The sequence below is a fragment of the Danio aesculapii genome, chromosome 21 (assembly GCF_903798145.1).
Source record: "Danio aesculapii chromosome 21, fDanAes4.1, whole genome shotgun sequence".
Classification (NCBI taxonomy): domain Eukaryota; kingdom Metazoa; phylum Chordata; class Actinopteri; order Cypriniformes; family Danionidae; genus Danio; species Danio aesculapii.
The window spans coordinates 45,796,205-45,816,283 of record NC_079455.1 but is presented as its reverse complement, the minus strand read 5'-3'; the positions used below and the strand labels follow the sequence as shown (position 1 = coordinate 45,816,283).

Here is a 20,079-nt window from a genome sequence, read left to right as displayed (position 1 = left end):
CGTACATTCATATTTACATTTTTGCATAAATTAACAGTCCATGTGCTGTACGCGTACATTCATATTTGCATTTTTGCATAAATTAACAGTCCAGGTGCTGTACGCGTACATTCATATTTACATTTTTGCATAAATTAACCGTCCAGGTGCTGTATGTGTACATTCATATTTACATTTTTGCATAAATTAACAGTCCAGGTGCTGTACGTGTAGATTCACATTTACATTTTTGCATAAATTAACAGTCCAGGTGCTGTACGTGTAGATTCACATTTACATTTTTGCATAAATTAACAGTCCAGGTGCTGTACGTGTAGATTCATATTTGCATTTTTGCATAAATTAACAGTCCAGGTGCTGTACGTGTAGATTCATATTTGCATTTTTGCATAAATTAACAGTCCAGGTGCTGTACGCGTACATTCATATTAGCATTTTTGCATAAATTAACAGTCCATGTGCTGTACGTGTACATTCATATTTACATTTTTGCATAAATTAACAGTCCAGGTGCAGCATACTTACACTTATATTAGCATTCATGCATAAATTAACAGTCCAGGTGCTGTACGCGTACATTCATATTTACATTTTTGCATAAATTAACAGTCCAGGTGCTGTACGTGTAGATTCACATTTACATTTTTGCATAAATTAACAGTCCAGGTGCTGTACGTGTAGATTCACATTTACATTTTTGCATAAATTAACAGTCCAGGTGCTGTACATGTAGATTCATATTTGCATTTTTGCATAAATTAACAGTCCAGGTGCTGTACGTGTAGATTCACATTTACATTTTTGCATAAATTAACAGTCCAGGTGCTGTACGCGTACATTCATATTTACATTTTTGCATAAATTAACAGTCCATGTGCTGTACGCGTACATTCATATTTGCATTTTTGCATAAATTAACAGTCCAGGTGCTGTACGTGTAGATTCACATTTACATTTTTGCATAAATTAACAGTCCAGGTGCTGTACGCGTACATTCATATTTACATTTTTGCATAAATTAACAGTCCATGTGCTGTACGCGTACATTCATATTTGCATTTTTGCATAAATTAACAGTCCAGGTGCTGTACGCGTACATTCATATTTACATTTTTGCATAAATTAACCGTCCAGGTGCTGTATGTGTACATTCATATTTACATTTTTGCATAAATTAACAGTCCAGGTGCTGTACGTGTAGATTCACATTTACATTTTTGCATAAATTAACAGTCCAGGTGCTGTACGTGTAGATTCACATTTACATTTTTGCATAAATTAACAGTCCAGGTGCTGTACGTGTAGATTCATATTTGCATTTTTGCATAAATTAACAGTCCAGGTGCTGTACGTGTAGATTCATATTTGCATTTTTGCATAAATTAACAGTCCAGGTGCTGTACGTGTACATTCATATTTACATTTTTGCATAAATTAACAGTCCAGGTGCTGTACGTGTAGATTCATATTTGCATTTTGCATAAATTAACAGTCCAGGTGCTGTACGTGTACATTCATATTTACATTTTTGCATAAATTAACAGTCCAGGTGCTGTACGTGTAGATTCATATTTGCATTTTTGCATAAATTAACAGTCCAGGTGCTGTACGTGTACATTCATATTTACATTTTTGCATAAATTAACAGTCCAGGTGCTGTACGTGTACATTCACATTTACATTTTTGCATAAATTAACAGTCCAGGTGCTGTACACGTACACTTATATTAACATTCATGCATAAATTAACAGTCCAGGTGCTGTATGTGTACATTCATATTTACATTTTTGCATAAATTAACAGTCCAGGTGCTGTACGTGTAGATTCATATTTGCATTTTTGCATAAATTAACAGTCCAGGTGCTGTACGTGTAGATTCATATTTGCATTTTTGCATAAATTAACAGACCAGGTGCTGTACGTGTAGATTCATATTTGCATTTTTGCATAAATTAACAGTCCAGGTGCTGTACGTGTAGATTCACATTTACATTTTTGCATAAATTAACAGTCCAGGTGCTGTACGTGTACATTCACATTTACATTTTTGCATAAATTAACAGTCCAGGTGCTGTACACGTACACTTATATTAACATTCATGCATAAATTAACAGTCCAGGTGCTGTACGTGTAGATTCATATTTGCATTTTTGCATAAATTAACAGTCCAGGTGCTGTACGTGTACATTCATATTTGCATTTTTGCATAAATTAACAGTCCAGGTGCTGTACGCGTACATTCATATTTACATTTTTGCATAAATTAACAGTCCAGGTGCTGTACACGTACATTCATATTTACATTTTTGCATAAATTAACAGTCCAGGTGCTGTACGTGTACATTCATATTTACATTTTTGCATAAATTAACAGTCCAGGTGCTGTACACGTACATTCATATTTACATTTTTGCATAAATTAACAGTCCAGGTGCTGTACGCGTACATTCATATTTACATTTTTGCATAAATTAACAGTCCAGGTGCTGTACGTGTACATTCACATTTACATTTTTGCATAAATTAACAGTCCAGGTGCTGTACACGTACACTTATATTAACATTCATGCATAAATTAACAGTCCAGGTGCTGTACGTGTAGATTCATATTTGCATTTTTGCATAAATTAACAGTCCAGGTGCTGTACGTGTACATTCATATTTACATTTTTGCATAAATTAACAGTCCAGGTGCTGTACGTGTACATTCATATTTACATTTTTTCATAAATTAACAGTCCAGGTGCTGTACGTGTACATTCATATTTACATTTTTGCATAAATTAACAGTCCAGGTGCTGTACGCGTACATTCACATTTGCATTTTTGCATAAATTAACAGTCCAGGTGCTGTACGCGTACATTCACATTTGCATTTTTGCATAAATTAACAGTCCAGGTGCTGTACGCGTACATTCACATTTGCATTTTTGCATAAATTAACAGTCCAGGTGCTGTACGCGTACATTCACATTTACATTTTTGCATAAATTAACAGTCCATGTGCTGTACGCGTACATTCATATTTACATTTTTGCATAAATTAACAGTCCAGGTGCTGTACGCGTAGATTCATATTTACATTTTTGCATAAATTAACAGTCCATGTGCTGTACGTGTACATTCATATTAGCATTTTTGCATAAATTAACAGTCCATGTGCTGTACGTGTACATTCATATTAGCATTTTTGCATAAATTAACAGTCCAGGTGCTCTACGTGTAGATTCATATTTGCATTTTTGCATAAGTTAACAGTCCATGTGCTGTACGTGTACATTCATATTTACATTTTTGCATAAGTTAACAGTCCAGGTGCTGTACGTGTAGATTCATATTTACATTTTTGCATAAATTAACAGTCCAGGTGCAGCATACTTACACTTATATTAGCATTCATGCATAAATTAACAGTCCAGGTGCTGTGCGCGTACATTCATATTTACATTTTGCATAAGTTAACAGTCCAGGTGCTGTACGTGTAGATTCATATTTACATTTTTGCATAAATTAACAGTCCATGTGCTGTACGTGTACATTCATATTTACATTTTTGCATAAATTAACAGTCCAGGTGCTGTACGTGTACATTCATATTTACATTTTTGCATAAATTAACAGTCCAGGTGCTGTACGCGTACATTCATATTTACATTTTTGCATAAATTAACAGTCCAGGTGCTGTACGCGTACATTCACATTTACATTTTTGCATAAATTAACAGTCCAGGTGCTGTACGCGTACATTCATATTTGCATTTTTGCATAAATTAACAGTCCAGGTGCTGTACGCGTACATTCATATTTACATTTTTGCTTAAATTAACAGTCCAGGTGCTGTACGTGTACATTCATATTTACATTTTTGCATAAATTAACAGTCCAGGTGCTGTACGTGTACATTCATATTTACATTTTTGCATAAATTAACAGTCCATGTGCTGTACGTGTACATTCATATTTACATTTTTGCATAAATTAACAGTCCAGGTGCTGTACGCGTACATTCATATTTACATTTTGCATAAATTAACAGACCAGGTGCTGTACGTGTACATTCATATTTACATTTTTGCATAAATTAACAGTCCAGGTGCTGTACGCGTACATTCACATTTACATTTTTGCATAAATTAACAGTCCAGGTGCTGTACGCGTACATTCATATTTACATTTTTGCATAAATTAACAGACCAGGTGCTGTACGTGTACATTCATATTTACATTTTTGCATAAATTAACAGTCCATGTGCTGTACGTGTACATTCATATTTACATTTTTGCATAAATTAACAGTCCATGTGCTCTACGTGTACATTCATATTAGCATTTTTGCATAAATTAACAGTCCATGTGCTGTACGTGTACATTCATATTTACATTTTTGCATAAATTAACAGTCCAGGTGCTGTACGCGTACATTCATATTTGCATTTTTGCATAAATTAACAGTCCAGGTGCTGTACGCGTACATTCATATTTGCATTTTTGCATAAATTAACAGTCCAGGTGCTGTACGCGTACATTCATATTTGCATTTTTGCATAAATTAACAGTCCAGGTGCTGTACGTGTACATTCACATTTACATTTTTGCATAAATTAACAGTCCATGTGCTGTACGTGTACATTCATATTTACATTTTTGCATAAATTAACCGTCCAGGTGCTGTATGTGTACATTCATATTTACATTTTTGCATAAATTAACAGTCCAGGTGCTGTACGTGTACATTCATATTTACATTTTTGCATAAATTAACAGTCCATGTGCTGTACGTGTACAATCATATTTACATTTTTGCATAAATTAACAGTCCATGTGCTGTACGTGTACATTCATATTTACATTTTTGCATAAATTAACAGTCCAGGTGCTGTACGTGTACATTCATATTTACATTTTTGCATAAATTAACAGACCAGGTGCTGTACGTGTACATTCATATTTACATTTTTGCATAAATTAACAGTCCAGGTGCTGTACGCGTACATTCATATTTACATTTTTGCATAAATTAACAGTCCAGGTGCTGTACGCGTACATTCATATTTACATTTTTGCATAAATTAACAGTCCAGGTGCTGTACGTGTACATTCATATTTGCATTTTTGCATAAATTAACAGACCAGGTGCTGTACGTGTACATTCATATTTACATTTTTGCATAAATTAACAGTCCAGGTGCTGTACGCGTACATTCATATTTACATTTTTGCATAAATTAACAGACCAGGTGCTGTACGTGTACATTCATATTTACATTTTTGCATAAATTAACAGTCCAGGTGCTGTACGCGTACATTCACATTTACATTTTTGCATAAATTAACAGTCCAGGTGCTGTACACGTACATTCATATTTAAATTTTTGCATAAATTAACAGACCAGGTGCTGTACGTGTACATTCATATTTGCATTTTTGCATAAATTAACAGTCCAGGTGCTGTACGTGTACATTCATATTTACATTTTTGCATAAATTAACAGTCCAGGTGCTGTACGTGTAGATTCACATTTACATTTTTGCATAAATTAACAGTCCAGGTGCTGTACGTGTAGATTCACATTTACATTTTTGCATAAATTAACAGTCCAGGTGCTGTACGTGTAGATTCACATTTACATTTTTGCATAAATTAACAGTCCAGGTGCTGTACATGTACATTCACATTTACATTTTTGCATAAATTAACAGTCCATGTACTTTACCAGGACTTTTTTTGCAGAGATCAAAACAACCTGCTTTGCATTGAAGGAACACATTTTTAGTGTATGTGTGTGTGTGAGGGAGTGTGTTTGCATGTGTGTATTTATATATTTTTTTGCATTATGATTACGGATGTGTGTTTGCGTGTGTGTGTGTACTTGTGTTTGGCATTGTGTGTATTTTTGTATGTACTGTATATTATGATAACTCATGTGTGCATGTATATGTGCGTGTGTTTAGGGGCCAGTGATGACGCTGTGAGCTGCTCAGTGATGTTGGAGGTTTTACACTCTCTGGCGAATCTCTCAACTCCAATCAAACACGGCGTCATCTTCCTGTTCAACGGCGCAGAGGAGAACATCCTGCAGGTGAGGGGTCATGACCCTGTGACCTTTGACCTCACATACACTCACATGCCATGTCTCCAGCTGATATCACACACATACATAAGCACGCCCATACACACTCACATAAACTCACACACAACACACATTCACTTCCGTACATACACACAAACACATAAATACAAATGCACACTTCCATACACACACGTATACATGCACAAACACATATGCACTCCCATACACACACACACACACACACACGCAAACAAAAAAACAAACACATGCACATCCTATACACACACAAACACTCATACCCATGCACTCTCATACACACACAGAAACAAACACATATATGCACACAGACACATTCACACACACACACACACACACACACACACACACACACACACACGCACGCACATCCTATACACACACAAACACACATACGCACACCCATGCACTCTCATACACACACAGAAACAAACACATATATGCACACAGACACATTCACACACACACACACGAACATATGCACTCCCCCCACACACACACACGAACACACATACACACATACAGTCTCCCATACATGCACTCACTTAAACACATGCACACACACACATACGCACTCCCATACACACACAAACACACATACGTACACCATGAACTTTCACACAAACCCATACACTCACAGATACACACTCATGCACTCCCATGTGCACATATACATACACTCCCATACGCACACAGAAACGAATGCATATGCACACAGACATGCACAAATACACACTCCCATACATACACACACACACACACAAACACACATACACACACTCATGCTCTTTCATACACTCACAGACACACACACACACACACTCATGCACTCCCATGTGCACATATACATACACTCCTATACACATACAGAAACAAACACAAATATACACACACACACACACACACACACACACACACACACACACACACACACACACACACACACACAGACAGTAATGTTTGTCCCCTGCTATGTCTCTGTCAGGCCAGTCATGGCTTTATCACGCAGCACCCCTGGGCTCAGCAGGTCCGAGCATTTGTGAACCTGGAGGCGGCAGGAGTCGGAGGGAAGGAGGTGGTGTTTCAGACAGGTGACACACACACGCACATACACACGCACACATACACACACTGACACACATAGTATAATCATATAATCATCAGCTAAAAGTCAAGTTATTATTTGTGTTCCTAAAACTTGGATAGGCGACAAGACTTTTGTCAGGTAGTGTATGTTTAAGGTATAATTTCAGAGGAAACACAGCAAGGAATTAATATCAGCCTCAGCACAAACAGATGGAGCTGAATATATGTATAATCAGTATATTCTGTATTATTATGGCTTGCCGTGCATATGAACAGATGGCTCATGGAGTCGTTGCATATAGAAAACATGCATCTCCCGTTTTCAAAATAAGAGTCCCACACACATAGTAAGTTTATTATGAATTAAAAATTAACCTAAAATTAAATTAAAAAATAACTAAGGGTGGAAAATGATCATTGTCGTCTCAGTAGGAAACCTTGTGGCTTATCAAATTCAGCCTGAGACTTGAATATTAATGATCCCAGAGCTACATATCAGTCTGTTTTGCCTAGTGATTTGATGATGATGCTGCTCGTCAGGTCCATATGATGTAGAATGTGACCTAAAGTACATGCAAATAAGAATGTGGCCTGTGAGTCACGCAACAGTCTGCTTCGTGTTCTGATTGGCCTGATTTTCACTGGGCTTTTACACTCACATAATTGACATGAGAACAAGGAAACCATGTCTGAGGCTTACGGTGTGGCCATTTCCATATACTGAACTTTTTTTTATTTGATTATCAACAGTTAAAATAGCACTTAGTCACAGTCAAGAGTGCATGATTGTATCCTGTCATGGCTTTGCAATCAGCAAATGTGATTATAATGGAAGTCAGTGGCACATAACTAAGGGGGAGTCAATCTGCCCTGAGTGTATTGATCAGTTTTTGAACATTTTCAAAGCATTTTCCCAAAATATGTGACAAAATAAGATTAGTCACCTGACATCATTGCATTTGCTGAAACACTGAGAAAGTTGAGGCCAAATTAAGCCTCAAAATCACCCATGAAAATGACCCAACAGCACACAAGGGTTAACGAGGTAATGCTGGTGTGTTTCTGTCAGGTCCAGAGAACCCGTGGCTAGTCCAGGCGTACGTCCGCGCCGCTATCCATCCTTTCGCTTCAGTGGTCGGGCAGGAGGTTTTCCAGAGCGGCATCATTCCCTCCGACACAGACTTCCGCATCTACAGAGACTTCGGCAACATTCCTGGTCTGACACTCACCGATACACTAACTCATAATCACAGAAATATACAAGACAATAAGTGTTATTGTTGTACAATTTTCCTGAAACAAATAATTCAGACATTGCATACAAAGCAGACATTGTTGTGGTTGTTGAGATGGTGTGTGTTTTTGGTCTGCTTCTGCAGGGATTGATCTGGCGTTTATAGAGAACGGCTTCATCTACCACACCAAATACGACACTCCAGAGAGAATACACACCGACTCCATCCAGAGAGCAGGTGACACACACACACGTACACATGTGTGCAGGTGATAATCTACCTAGTCTGCCTGTCGGTACTCCATCATCTGGTGATGTCTGAAGTGTGTGTGTGTGCGCAGGTGATAATATCCTGTCAGTGCTCCATCATCTGGTGATGTCTGATGAGCTGGCGGACTCCTCTGTGTATCGGCACGGGAATATGGTGTTTTTCGATGTTCTGGGCCTGATGGTGGTGGCGTATCCGGCCCGCGTTGCCGCTATCATCAACTACCTGACGGCTGCGGCAGCACTCGTCTACCTGAGCCGCAAGTGCAGTGGCGGTGCGGGTACGAGACCATACACCACACACACACACACACTGATAAACACACAATTCCGTTATTGTCGTCAACTCCCTTACCGTCAACTCTGTTATTGTTGTCAACTTCGTTCTTGTAGTCACCTCCGTTATTGTCCTCACCGCCGATATTGTCTTCACCTCCGCTATTGTCATCACTACATTTTGCGTTCTGTTACTGTCAGCTCCATTATTGTCGTCAACTTCGTTATTGTCATTAAATTCATTAACGTCACCTCCGCTATTGTCTTCAATTTCGCTATTGTCGTTACCTCCGTTATTGTCGTCAACTCTGTTATTGTCATCAACTTCATTACCATCAACTCCGCTATTGTCGTCACCTCCGCTATTGTTGTCACCTCCATTACTGTCCTCACCTCCGCTATTGTCATCACCTCTGTTATTGTAGTAACTTCCGTTATTGTCGTCACCTCCGTTATTGTTGTCACCTCCATTATTGTCATCAACTCAGTTACCGTTGTCAACTTCGTTACCGTCAACTCTGTTATTGTTGTCAACTCTGTTATCATCAACTTTGTTACCGTCAATTGATTTTAGAATTGTGGGTACATTTTGCATCCCGTTACCATCAGCTCTGTTATTGTCATCAACTTCATTGTTGTCAACTCCGTTATTGTCCTCATCACCGCTATTGTCTTCACCTCCGCTATTGTCATCACTACATTTTGGATCCTGTTACTGTCAGCGCCATTATTGTCGTCAGCTTTGTTATTGTCATCAACTTCATTACCGTCACCTCCGCTATTGTCGTCACCTCTGCTATTGTCATCAATTTCACTATTGTCGTCAACTCTGTTATTGTCATCAACTTCATTACCATCAACTCCACTATTGTCGTCACCTCTGTTATTGTTGTAAACTCCGCTATTGTCGTCACCTCCGCTATTGTCGTCAATTTCGCTATTGTCATCACCTCTGTTATTGTTGTCAACTCCGCTATTGTCGTCACTTCTGTTATTGTCATCACCTTCGTTGTTGTTGTCACCTCCATTATTGTCATTAACTCAGTTACCGTCATCAACTTTGTTACCGTCAACTCTGTTATCATCAACTTTGTTACCGTCAATTGATTTTAGAATTGTGGGTACATTTTGCATCCCGTTACCATCAGCTCTGTTATTGTCATCAACTTCATTGTTGTCAACTCCGTTATTGTCCTCATCACCGCTATTGTCTTCACCTCCGCTATTGTCATCACTACATTTTGCATCCTGTTACTGTCAGCGCCATTATTGTCGTCAGCTTCGTTATTGTCATCAACTTCATTACCGTCACCTCTGCTATTGTCGTCACATCTGCTATTGTCATCAATTTCGCTATTGTTGTCACCTCCGTTATTGTCGTCAACTCTGTTATTGTCATCAACTTCATTACCATCAACTCCACTATTGTCGTCACCTCTGTTATTGTTGTAAACTCCGCTATTGTCTTCACCTCCGCTATTGTCGTCAATTTCGCTATTGTCATCACCTCTGTTATTGTTGTCAACTCCGCTACTGTCCTCACCTCCTCTATTGTCGTCACCTCCGCTATTGTCGTCACTTCTGTTATTGTCATCACCTTCGTTGTTGTTGTCACCTCCATTATTGTCATTAACTCAGTTACCGTCATCAACTTCGTTACCGTCAACTCTGTTATTGTTGTCAACTCTGTTATCATCAACTTTGTTACCGTCAACTCCTGTCAATTGTGGGTACATTTTGCGTCCTGTTACCATCTGCTCTGTTATTGTTGTCAACTCCAGTTTTGTCATCAACTTAATTGTCGTCACCTCCGCTATTTTCGTCAGTTTCGCTATTGTCGTCACCTCCATTATTGTCGTCAACTTCATTACCTGTCATACAACTGTCATCAACTTCATTACCATCAATTTCGCTATTGTCGTCACCTCTGCTATCTTACCATCAGCTCTGTTATTGTCGTCAACTTTGTTTTTGTCGTCACCTCCGCTATTGTCGTCACTTTCATTATTCTCGTTAACTCCATTATTGTCGTCAACTTTGTTTTTGTCGTCACCTCCGCTATTGTCGTCACCTTCATTATTCTCGTTAACTCCATTATTGTCATCACCTCCGCTATTGTCATCACCTCCGTTATTGTCGTCAACTTTGTTTTTGTCGTCACCTGCGCTATTGTCGTAACCTTCACTATTCTCGTTAACTCCATTATTGTCGTCAACTCCATTATTGTCCTCAACTTTGTTTTTGTCGTCACCTCCGCTATTGTCGTCACCTTCACTATTCTCGTTAACTCCGTTATTGTCATCACCTTCGATATTGTCGTCAATTCCGCTATTGTCGTCACCTTCGCTATTCTCATCAACTTCTATTTGTCGTCACCTCCGCTATTGTCGTCCATTCGCTATTCTCGTTAACTCCGTTATTGTAGTCACCTTCGTTATTGTCGTCACCTTTGTTATCATCAACTCTGTTACCGTCAACTCAGTGGAGATGTAACATGATGTGTTTGTGTCCTCAGGTGTGCGTTACCTGCGTGATGTGGCGTGTGCGGTATGTGTGTGCGTCCTCAGCTGGTTCGTCACTCTGCTAACTCTACTGATTGTGGCTCTTCTCCTGACGCTGCTCGGTCGCTCCATGTTCTGGTACACACACTTCTACGCCGCTGTCTGTCTGTACGGATCCGCCGCCGCCGCCAAGATCATCCTCATACACACACTGGCCAAGAACCTCTACTACACCGTGAGTCTGCAGTTAAATATATTATTCATCGGTTCAGTGATTTCAGCTGCTATTACACAAAATCAACACTCACAGATTATTGATTTATTTATTTATTGTAAAGTAGGTTATATAGTCATTTATATTATTGATTTATTTATTAATTAATTCCTTTATTAGTTTTAAATAGCTCAAGTGTCTGATGTTATGAATCCGCCAGTCGACTAGTTCCTCCTCCACAATAACTCATTAAAGGGCACCTGTTAAGCAAATATCACTTTTATAAGGGGTTAAACACAGTTGTGCATCAGCAGTGTGTGAATATCTCCAGCCTCTAATGGACGTCTGAAACACCACATGAGTTCCTCCAGTCACATGAGCTGACAGATTTACTGTGGTTTTCCACTCTTGTGACCTCATATGCTCATACGGTCAGCTGATTCTCTGTCATGCATCACTGTGAATGTCCTTTAGGGTCCGTTTACTAATGATTAGTGCTGTCAGACTATTAATCATGACTATACTAATGCACCACTGAGAGCTGGATTCTGATTGGCTCATTCTAAATTGTTTGGTTAATGTCTGATAAATGCACAGCTAAAGTAGTTCCGGCAGGTTTAGAGCGCATTCACATTGATTAGAGTTATTTCACAGCTACAGCGGTCAGAAATCACATCAGAACACAACAGGAGGAGGAGGAGATGTGAAGGACACTAGTGCTACACACAGGAGACGCTTGAGGAGGACACACACCTGACTACTACACACAACATCTATTCACCTTTATTTGTCTAAACTGGGGATTTAGCAGTGGTGCTGGAGACCTGAGGATAATATGAATAATGCACTCCAGTCTGTTAGTTAATTATTAGACAATAATAATGCACAAATAAGATGTCACTATTTGTCATTAGAATCAAAATTCGCAATTCAGAAATGTAAATAAATTGTGAAACAAGAAACTGTTAATTAGCATCTTTTTTCTGCTCTCTAAAAAATGGTAAAAATTATATAAAAAAAAAACATTTATATATATATATATAGAGAGAGAGAGAGAGAGAGAGAGAGAGAGAGGGGGGGGTAACACAATAATGCACTCCATTCTGGTGAATCATTAAATAAGAACGCATACCGGAGGTGTAAAACAGTCACTCCGCTTCACCACATCAGTGCATTATAATAATTCAACAGCCGTTGTCATTTCTGTGTGGAGTTTGCATGTTCTCCCCGTGGTGGCGTGGGTTTCCACAGTCCAAACACATGCGCTATAGGGGAATTGATGAACTAAATTGGCCGTAGTGTATGAGTGTGAATGCAAGAGTGTATGGGTGTTTCTCAGTAGTGGGTTGCAGCTGGAAGGGCATCTGCTGCGTAAAAAACATATGCTGGATAAGTTGGTGGTTCCTTCCGCTGTGGCAACCCCTGATTTCTAAAGGGACTTAGCTGAAAAGAGAATTAATGAATAAATTCAACAGCCTAAATTCAGTTACTCCTTAATTAATAAATTAATTAATTGCATCTAAAAGAAACTTTGTTTACACAATATATGTGTGTTTATTATGTGATTATTATAATTTTTTTGTAGCATGCATAAAATTTAAAAATAAACATTAAATATTAAAATAAACATTTTTCAATATTGCCTAAATGCTGTTTAACGGAGAGGTGTGTGTGTGTGTGTGTGTGTGTGCGCGTGTGCTTGCGTGTGTGCGTGCGTGCGTGTGCGTGTGTGTGTGTGTGTGTGTGTGTGTGTGTGTGTGTGTGTGTGTGTGTGTGTGTGTGTTTTGAGAAATGCCAAACTACTACTAACGAACAAGTGTGTATATATATGTATATATAAAACAAAAACAAACACCAAGTTTAAACATTGAATTATTTGAATTTTATTGTCAGAACTTTCAGCTTTTTTATGTCATTATTATGTAAATTTAACAGTTTTAAATTAGAAATGTGTGAATATAATATTTTAATTTTAATTCAGCTTGTTACGACCACGGTCACAACATCAAATAAGGGAGAAAACAAACGGATTCATCTAGGGCATTTATTAACAGAACAACCAAACGTAAACAAAGTGTGGGGAGAAAACACAATAAACTGAGCTGAACACAGAATGAAGCACAACTCTGCGTCTGGACGGCCGCTCAAATCCCCGTCACTGAGGTGCTGCAGCGTGAGCTCTTAAAACACCGGCGGTCAATGATCTGCAGATGCGAAGGTCTACTCAATCAAAACACAAACAGCAACAAAACACTAGAGGGCGACAAAGTAACGGAAATAAATAAATAAATAAATAAATAAATAAATACACACATGGACATGTTACAATGTTAGAAATTGAAATTCATGCAAGTTTGAAATCTTAGAATTTTAATGTCAGAATTTTTTAATTCAGAAATTTTAATTTATGCAAATATTTTAAATCTAAAACATTCAGAACTGAAAATTTGTTTAAACATTCCAATTTAAATATTTCAATTCAAACGTTTTTAAAATTTAAATTCAGGCAGCACGGTGGCGCAGTGGGTAGCAGAATCGCCTCACAGCAAGAAGGTCGCTAGTTCGAGCCAACTACTGCGTCAGTTGGTGGTTTCATTGTGGAGTTTGCATGTTTTCCCCGTGTTGGCGTGGGTTTCCTCCAACAAAATCATGGTACAGGTGAAATGAATAAGCTAAATTGGCCACAGTGTGTGTGTATGTGAATGCAAGAGTGTATGGGTGTTTCCCAGTGTTGGGTTGCGGCCGGAAGTGCATCCGCTGTGTAAAACCTATGCTATATAAGTTGGCGGTTCATTCCGCTGTGGTGATGCCTGATTAATAAAGGAACTAAGCCGAATTTAAGTTCAAAACACTCACGTTAAAAATTCAAACATTAAAATCCAAACATTTTAGCCCACACATTCCATTCAAATCCATGTCATTTCCTGATGTGTGTGGTGTGTGTGTGTGTGTGTGTGTGTGTGTGTGTGTGTGTGTGTGTGTGTGTGTGGGTGTGTGTGTGTGTGTGGGTGTGTTGTCTATCAGGGTGTGAGCGCTGTGGATCTGGCCGAGCTCTTCTTTGATGTGGGTCTGCTGTTGTGGTGTAGTGCGCTGGTTTTCCTCACTCTACACGGCTTGTGTTCTGCATATGTGCCCATGATGATGGTGGTCTTCCCTCTGCTCTCCAAACTGCTGCTCAGGACACACTTCAGGGCCAAAGGTGCAGTCCATGTTTTGAATGTTCTTTTGTTTTGCTTATGTCCCGTTTATTTCCTATTACAGTACTTTTTGACTATAAAGACCTAGTGTGAATATTCTTTTACAACCATTTAACATGCTCGAGTCATCGCCTTAATTTTTTGTGTGTTCTCATACCAACAAAGTCAGGGAGTTTTAGACCATTTAGATGATTCTGTAATTTTAAAAAAGCAAAATAAACTTTTAAAGAGCCCATATTATACATGAAATAGGGTCATATTTAGGTTGTAAGGGTCTCCAACAACAGTCTAATATGCATGCAAGGTCAAAAAACCCTTTGATGGTCTTATAATCTGCATTTATTTTTACCTAATTATGCCAACGACTCCCATATGAATCGTTCAGCGATTCATTTGTTCCCAACCCCCTCCTCAGCGCGAAGCTAATCTGCGCTGATTGGACCAATGACAGCCTGCTGCGATTGGTCGACACTGACAGGCTTCAGCGTGAGACAGAGTGAAATGCCCAGCTGGTAATCAACTATATAAAAGTAGTCACAGTGCACACGCGCTTCATAGTGTAAGGCTTTTTTCACACACACACACACACAACCCTCCTCAGAAGAACTGGGGAGATCGACGCGAGTCTCCTAGCCGTCACACACTCGACCTGCTCTTTTCTCTCCCTCTCACGACACACACCACGCACCACATATTACGCTCCTCAAAAGAACTAGGGAGAGCGACACGAGTCTCCTATCTCCTAGCCCCTAGTCGTCACACACTCGACCTGCTCTTTTTCTCACACACACAAACACACACACATCACGCTCCTCCTCAGAACTAGGGAGAGCGACGCGAGTCTCCTGTCTCCTAGCTTACGATGGCCATAGCAACGACAAGCGGCAGTGGAACGCGAACAAAAGCCTTTAACGTTAAATCCGTAAACAAAGCGGCACGCGTCGCGTTTTCAACGTGGCTTACATGCGATATGAGAATATAAAGAGTAACCGCGTGTACTGTACCAGGTTAACAAGTAACAAAACACAATAAATACATTAATTTGCAAGCTAGAGTAAACGAGGCAACAATTTTAATCGCACTTACTTACACTAGTGAATAAACCTCAACCACTGACTCTTCACAGTTTCATCTTTGGGTAGAGACTGTCAATATTATCCATCTGAGCACAGCGTGACTTCATTCGACCGGCGGCGTCTGTGTGTGTGTGTCTAGTGTTTTTTCTGTGTTAGTGGGCGGGGCCGCAGGTTTCAAATCTCCCTGGTTTGCGCGCGTAACTACTGGCGAGGCTTGTGTTTCGTAGCCGTGTCATCGCAAAACACCTAATGACTCGTTATCAGGACGACTCGTTTGAAGCACTGTGAGTCGACTCTTTTATAGATGAATCAATAGTTTTAAACACTGTACACTTACAGATTTAAGCCTTAGCTGGATATTTCACTTCACTTAGAGCTGTGGTACACACTACATGGAAGGGCATTTTTAAAAACCCATAATATGGGCTCTTTAAACACAACCATAGACTACCAGAGGCTTAATATTCAAGCAAAGAAATCTAATTCAAAACAATTTTTAGGCATATAGGTTATAAAGGGTATATAATATTCAGTTTTACACTTCTCAATCATTCAGATGTACCCAGTTATAAATAGTTTGTTCTTATTAAGTTATTATTGTGTTCATAGTTGGGTGATGGGCTGTGTGTGTGTGTGTTTATGTGTAGGAGCGTCTCTGCAGTACTCTGTGTTTTATCTGATGGGTCTCTCCGTGCCGTACGTCCACATCATGTTCCTCATCTGGGTGGTCTTCGAGATCTTCACACCTATTCTAGGACGCAGCGGAACTGAAATCCCACCTGATGTGGTTCTGGCGTCCCTCATTACACTGGCGGCTGTCATCCTGTCCTCATATCTCGTGAGTAAAACTGACATAACTGGATATTGCACATAACAAAATCAGAGTCACACATTTAGATTTTAATATTCCTGCTCACAATTTAAACTTCAAACATTCTAATTCATAATTGTCAATTTTAAACATTCCAGTTAAAATTTTTGACGTAAAAATCGTAATCATTACGTAATCATTCGACATTCTGATATAAAAAGTTGTAATTCAGACATCCGTATTAAAACATTAAAACACAAAAATACATATATAAATGTTAAACTATTCCAATGCAGACATTTCAAATCAGATATTTAAATTCAGACATTCAAAATGGTGACATTAAAATTAAAGCATTTCAAACTCAGAAATTCAAATTCAATCAATTGCAAATACTTAAAAATGCAAATAATTCTAAGCCAGATATTCACATCTAATTACTAACTTTCTGCTATAAATATAAACACTTAAACATTTATTCATTCATTTTCTTTTCGGCTTAGTCCCTTTATTAATCTGGGGTCACCACAGCGGAATGAACCGCCAACTATTCCAGAATATGTTTCACGCAGCGGATGCCCCTCCAGCTGCAACCCATCTCTGGGAAACATCCATACACACTCACTCACTCACACACATACACTACGGACAATTTAGCCTACCCAACTCACCTGTACTGCATGTGTTTGGACTGTGGGGGAAACCGGAGCACCCGGAGGAAACCCACATGAACGCAGGGAGAACATGCAAACTCCACACAGAAACACCAACTGACCCAGCCGAGGCTCGAACCAGCGACCTTCTTGCTACCTACTGTGCCACTACGTCGCCCCCATTTGAACGTTCTAATCCAAATATTGCAATTTCTGACCAATAAAATTTAAACATTTCAGCCCAAACATGCCGACATTCAGTTTAAATTCAAATATTCAAATCTAGACAACCCAGATCAGATATTCAAATCCGAATATTCAAATTTCCCACATTAAAATTCAAAAAGTCAAATTCAGACATTTAAATACAAGCACTCCAAATACGAACGGATAAATTCAGACATTTAAATACAAGCACTCCAAATACGAACGGATAAATTCAGACATTTAAATACAAGCACTCCAAATCTAAACGTATAAATTCAGACATTTAAATACAAGCACTCCAAATCCAACGGATAAATTCAGACATTTAAATACAAGCACTCCAAATCTAAACGGATAAATTCAGACATTTAAATACAAGCACTCCAAATCCAAATGTAATAATTCAGACATTAAATACAAGCACCTCCAAATCCCAAACGGATAAATTCAGACATTTAAATACAAGCACTCCAAATCCAAATGTATAAATTCAGACATTTAAATACAAGCACTCCAAATCCAAATGTATAAATTCAGACATTTAAATACAAGCACTCCAAATCCAAATGTATAAATTCAGACATTTAAATACAAGCACTCCAAATCCAAATGTATAAATTCAGACATTTAAATACAAGCACTCCAAATCCAAATGTATAAATTCAGACATTTAAATACAAGCACTCCAATCCAAATGTATAAAGTTCAGACATTTAAATACAAGCACTCCAAATCCAAATGTATAAATTCAGACATTTAAATACAAGCACTCCAAATCCAAATGTATAAATTCAGACATTTAAATACAAGCACTCCAAATCCAAATGTATAAATTCAGATGTTCTCAGACTTTCCAAATCAGATTTTCAAATCCAATATTCAAAATTCTGACATTCAATTATTGAACGTTTAAAAATTCAAATTTATGCAAATATTTTAAATCCAAATATTCAAAATCATTTTGAAACATTCTGATCCAAACCTTCCAACTCACTCATTTAAATCCAAACATTAAAATTCTTACATTAAAAGTTCTATAATTCATTTATTCATTCATTCATTCATTCATTTTCCTTTAGCTTAGTCCCTTCATTCATCAGAGGTCACCACAGCAGAATGAACTGCCAACTATTCCTGCTTATGTTTTAAGCAGCGGATGCACATACACTATGGGCAATTTAACCTACTCAATTCCCCTATAGCGCATGTGTTTGGACTTGTGGGGGAAACCGGAGCACCCGGAGGAGACCCACACCAACACGGGGAGAACATGCAAACTCCACACAGAAACACCAACTGGCCCAGCCGGGACTTGAACCAGCGACCTTCTTGCTGTGAGGCCACAGTGCTAACCACTGAGCCACCATGTCAAATATTCAAATATTCTAATCCAGACATTTATAAAAAAGGTTGACATTTAAAATTAAACTAATTCTAATTCAGTCATTTAAATCCAAACACTCCAAAATCAAACATTCCAATCCAGACTTTAAACTTCAGACAGTCAGATTAAAACATTCCCATTCAGATGATCAATTTAAAGCATTTAAATTCACACGCTGTCATTAAAACTTTTGAAATTATAACATTAAAATTTCAACATTTCAAACTTAATTCAAACAATGAAATTCAAAAATGTTATTCCAAACATTTAAAAATTCTAATTCAAAATGAAACCTTAAAATTCAAACATCCTAATCCAAACATTCAGAATTCTGACATTTTAATTCAAACATTTAAATCCAGACATTGAGAATTCCGGCATTAAAATTCAACCATTTCAAACTCAGAAGTTCAAGTTCATGCAAATCTAATCTAAAAATATATCAATTCCAAAACAAATATATCAATTCAAACTTTTAAATGGCCTAATACATTTCACAAATTCAAATCAAATAGAAATTCCACAATTTAAATACAAAACAAAACCACCAAATCCAAATATTCAGAATTCTGAAATTATAATTCAAACATTTCAATTCAGACATTCCAAGTCAGATATTCAAATCTAAAGATCCAAATTTCTGACATTAAATTCAGCCGCTTCAAATTCAGAAATTCACAATCATGCAAAATTTTCAAATCCAAACATTCCAAAACAAATATATTAATCCAAAATTTAAATACAAAAAAATCCAGTCCGTTTCAGTCCAAACATACAAAATTCTGACATTCAAATTCCACATTTCCATCCAGACATTCCAAAACAAATTTTTAAATTCAAGCTTTTAAATAACTTAATAAATGTCACAAATTCAGACGTTCAGATTCAAGTTTCATGAAGAAAAACATGAAATTCTGAAGTAAAAAATACATTTTTTAAATTCAAAACAAAACCACCAAATTCAAACATTCAGAATTCTGATATTTTAAACATTTCAGTGCTTAAATTCTAATTCAAACATTCAAATTAAGACCTTCTAATCGAGACGTTTAATTCTAAACATT

The 20,079-nt window shown here is 37.9% G+C and overlaps 1 protein-coding gene across 1 annotated transcript in view; it reads left to right on the top strand.

Annotated features, from left to right (window-relative positions):
* Nucleotides 1-20,079, top strand: part of LOC130215083 (endoplasmic reticulum metallopeptidase 1) — a 47,094-nt gene that overhangs the window by 15,223 nt on the left and 11,792 nt on the right. The window contains exons 3-10 of the mRNA XM_056446968.1: nt 5,955-6,082; nt 7,095-7,200; nt 8,265-8,411; nt 8,575-8,667; nt 8,771-8,977; nt 11,488-11,708; nt 14,712-14,886; nt 16,608-16,798. Coding sequence (XP_056302943.1) covers nt 5,955-6,082; nt 7,095-7,200; nt 8,265-8,411; nt 8,575-8,667; nt 8,771-8,977; nt 11,488-11,708; nt 14,712-14,886; nt 16,608-16,798 — 1,268 coding nt within the window. The remainder of the gene's footprint in view (nt 1-5,954; nt 6,083-7,094; nt 7,201-8,264; nt 8,412-8,574; nt 8,668-8,770; nt 8,978-11,487; nt 11,709-14,711; nt 14,887-16,607; nt 16,799-20,079) is intronic.